The sequence below is a fragment of the Buceros rhinoceros genome, unplaced genomic scaffold (assembly GCF_000710305.1).
Source record: "Buceros rhinoceros silvestris isolate BGI_N320 unplaced genomic scaffold, ASM71030v1 scaffold31056, whole genome shotgun sequence".
Lineage (NCBI taxonomy): Eukaryota > Metazoa > Chordata > Aves > Bucerotiformes > Bucerotidae > Buceros > Buceros rhinoceros.
This window is the reverse complement of record NW_010419802.1, coordinates 2,699-5,995: the sequence shown is the minus strand read 5'-3', so window position 1 is coordinate 5,995 and position 3,297 is coordinate 2,699. Positions and strand designations below refer to the sequence as shown.

The window sequence follows — 3,297 nt, the reverse complement described above, 5'->3', positions numbered from 1 at the left end:
CTCGCGCCCACCGTGGAGCCACAGGACCAGGCTCGAGCTCCTCTTGGTGCTTCCTAGAAACCTCCTTGCCCCAGGGCTGCTGGCAGAGCTGCAGACAGCAGGTAACAGCGACCGAGGTTCCCCACCCCTGCAGCGGTACAAGGTCCGGCCTCGCGGCTTCTCCTGCCTGATGGCTGGACTGGGACTGGTGCTGATTAAAGGTGGTTTTATACTGGTGCTGCTGGGAGAAGTCCAGCTGGGGACAGGGGCAAGAGGGTGAGCCGCAGGTTCCCAGCCAGCACCCCAGGCAGTGCAAGCTTCAGGGTGGGAAGCAGCAAAGCCACATCAAAGTGCTGCTTAATTAGCTCGAGGGAGAAGCAAACCTCGTCAGCAGAGGCAGGGGGCCAAGCAAACCTGGCTACATCTCGCCACGGCTGCATGCCAGGCTCTGCCACGGAGAGCCCTCGCTGGGACCGCCGCACCCTGCTACACAGCCGTGACTGACTGTACAGCACTAATTATACAGTATCATTAATTAAAATTAATAATCCACGTGAGCTCATTGGGTGTGGAGAGTCCTGGTCTACAACCACCCCAGTGTGGCGTCAAGGCTGGCAAACCCACACCCCGCCAGAGGGGTGAGGCGAAGGGCGGGAGTCTTACCTCATATATATAGTCGAAGAGCTCGAGGATCGTGAGGATGCTAGCACCGATGAAGAGCCCCATCTGGCCTCCAATGTCACCTGCGAGAGAGGACAACACGTGGGTGGCTTCTACCCCAGCATAAACCCGTGCAGCTGTGGTGCTGCCGTCCCCAAAGAGTGGGGAGACGCGATGGCTGACCCTCAGAAGCACCAACAGCTCTAACACCATGGAAAGCAGGCCAGGAAGGATGCTGCTGGCCACCAAAGCACTTCTCCTGCTAACGAGGCCATCGGCTGGAAGCCTAATGAGGATGCAATGCCGCACACTGGCGTGCGAGGAAGCCATCTGTCAGCATCAGACAGCAGCTTTCATCCCAGGAATCCCAATCCCCAAACTGGGCCAGGGAAGAAGAAAGATGTTGGAAAAGAATTAGGTAACGTCCCCTGGAGCTGAGATAAAACCCAAACCTGCCAAAGAGAGGCAAGGGAGGTGGCCTGCTTTTCCAGGGGAGCATCTCATGGCTGTCTCTGCTTCGAGTCCCTCAGGCATGGGAAGGGCTGCGGAGGAGGCACAGTGTGGAGAGGAGACTTCCAGGAACGTGCTGGGAAGGGAACTGCTGACATGAGGTGCTGTGCTATCCCAAACCGTGTGCTTCAGGGGAGACAAAGCTCACGGCTCTTGCTGCAAAGCAGCCATGGTTCAGCTGCGTCCCTCCCCAGAGCAGAGGCAACACAGGAGAAGGGGCTGTGGGACCTTGTGGTGGGTGACCATGAGACAGGGACAGAAGAAAGAGGAAAAAAGTGCTTGGGGGCAAAGTGCTGGTTCAAAAGGGACTGAGGACTGGGGGAAGATGAGACTCTGCCCAAAGTCCACAGAGCCCTGGCAACGAGGGTCATGCAAGGTCATGCAAATAAAGAGGCTTGTGTCAAAGAGGCTTCATCACCAGCCTCCTCTTCCTCACTGTAGCACTCCTGGGGAACCCACAAGAGGAGCAGAAGGGATCAGAGCATGTACATTTTGCAGAGCTACTTCTTCAGGGTGACGTGGGGACACCCAAAGGCACGTGTGTCCTCCTCCACACACTGCTCTTCCAGCATGGGGGACACCACAGAGAGCACCCGTTGCCCACTTGGCCTTGGGATTTCCAAATAATAGGGCAAGTGGAGATTGGGCAGCTCACGTTAACCTTCCACATGTGACACAAGGACTAGCTGTGGTCCCTGGGTCTCTCCTGGGACAGCTTGGTGCTGGACAGAAAACAAGAGATGGGGTTGACAGCGAGCTGACCAGGAAGGTGTCTGGACCTTGCTGGGATTTTCAAGCTGTGCACCCACTCAAAGTGTCTGTCCATCCCATAGACACACTCGGACTCCAGCGCAGGCTCACGCAGACTCCAAACCGCACCCCTCACCTCTCCTTACCCAGTAAGGCTGCCACTTCATAGGCTTTCTTCTGCTCAATTGTCTCATAGTTGAGTGCTTCAAAAAATATGTCCAGCACAAGAATATTCTCTCTGTAGAAAGAGCACAACAGCATCAGCCCATCAGCCACCCGCGGCCCCGTTGTGCTTTGGGATAAGACAAAAAACTCGGGACTTTGAGGCTTTACTCCCCGCTCTGCCCTGATTGTTCTCCTTCTGGTGTCCTCAGCAACCCACAGATCCTTGGACCTCCTGGAGACCAAGACCATAGGGCACCGTTAGGACCCCGGCAGCCTTAGCAAGAGCTGGAAAATGTTTCCCCAAGACCTCTCAGGATCTGAGCTCTGGATCTCACTTCAGCAAGTTCCAAAGTTGTCTGGAAACACGCCTACCGAAAAGAAAGCAAGGTACCCCTCATCTCCTTAAGGGATTCACCTTAACCCTTCCCAGAGGACACACCTCTGGTGACGGAGGCTTTGGCAGGGTCTGGTCTTAGCAAAGCCTGGTTTAAACAGCCAATGGGGCTTTACAGACACTTCGCCCCTCTCAAGCAAAGGAGATCTGTTTTCTGCAACTCACGAGATATATTTTTCTGACTTGTTGAACTTCTTCTCCAGGTACTTGGCCGAGGTCTTGCTGGGGATCTTGACCATGGAGAGCTCTTTGTTGTATCTGGTCAGGTTACAGGGGGTCCTGCAGATGCAGTAATTGCTGTCCTTTTCAGCAAGCAACCCTGGAGAAGGTCACAGAGTTAGACCTCATGGAGCCAGGGACTCACAGCAGCTGTGGCAGCAGAGGCCAGGCCACCCAGAGAAGGGCCAAGGAGCCACATCTCAGAAGAGCTGCAGGAAACCCAGTCCTGGCCATTTCTCTCCCCTTTCATGGCACTGCCATCCCCACCATCTGCGAGAGGCCTCTTGCTGGAGGCTACGCTCTGTTACCAGCACCTGCTTGGGGAATATGGAGTGACTGAGTCTCCTAAATCCAGACCTAGAATGGGTCCCTCCAGCCCAAACCCAGACCCAGACCCAGAGGTGCTCCCCTCCTACAGACCTGGGGTGCCTGTTATCCCGAGGGTTTCCGTGCTGACAGAGCCCCAGCTAGAACCAGAAGACGCTTTATCCCAGGGTCCACCCAGCCCTTCCCAACAAGGAGGGTCTCATCAGAACCCACCGCCGGGCTGCAGCAGCTCTAGATCACCCCAGTCCTGCCAGCCAGGAGAACGCAGGCTGCTGGAGGCCCCCGCCGCCTGG

The 3,297-nt window shown here is 56.0% G+C and overlaps 1 protein-coding gene across 1 annotated transcript in view; it reads right to left on the bottom strand.

The window, feature by feature from the left end:
• LOC104496025 (acid-sensing ion channel 2) overlaps positions 1-3,297 on the bottom strand; it is a gene marked incomplete at both ends in the record, with an annotated part of 7,110 nt that overhangs the window by 2,882 nt on the left and 931 nt on the right. The window contains 3 exons of the mRNA XM_010139085.1: positions 643-722; positions 2,046-2,137; positions 2,624-2,777. Of these exons, the coding sequence (XP_010137387.1) occupies positions 643-722; positions 2,046-2,137; positions 2,624-2,777 (326 nt within the window). The remainder of the gene's footprint in view (positions 1-642; positions 723-2,045; positions 2,138-2,623; positions 2,778-3,297) is intronic.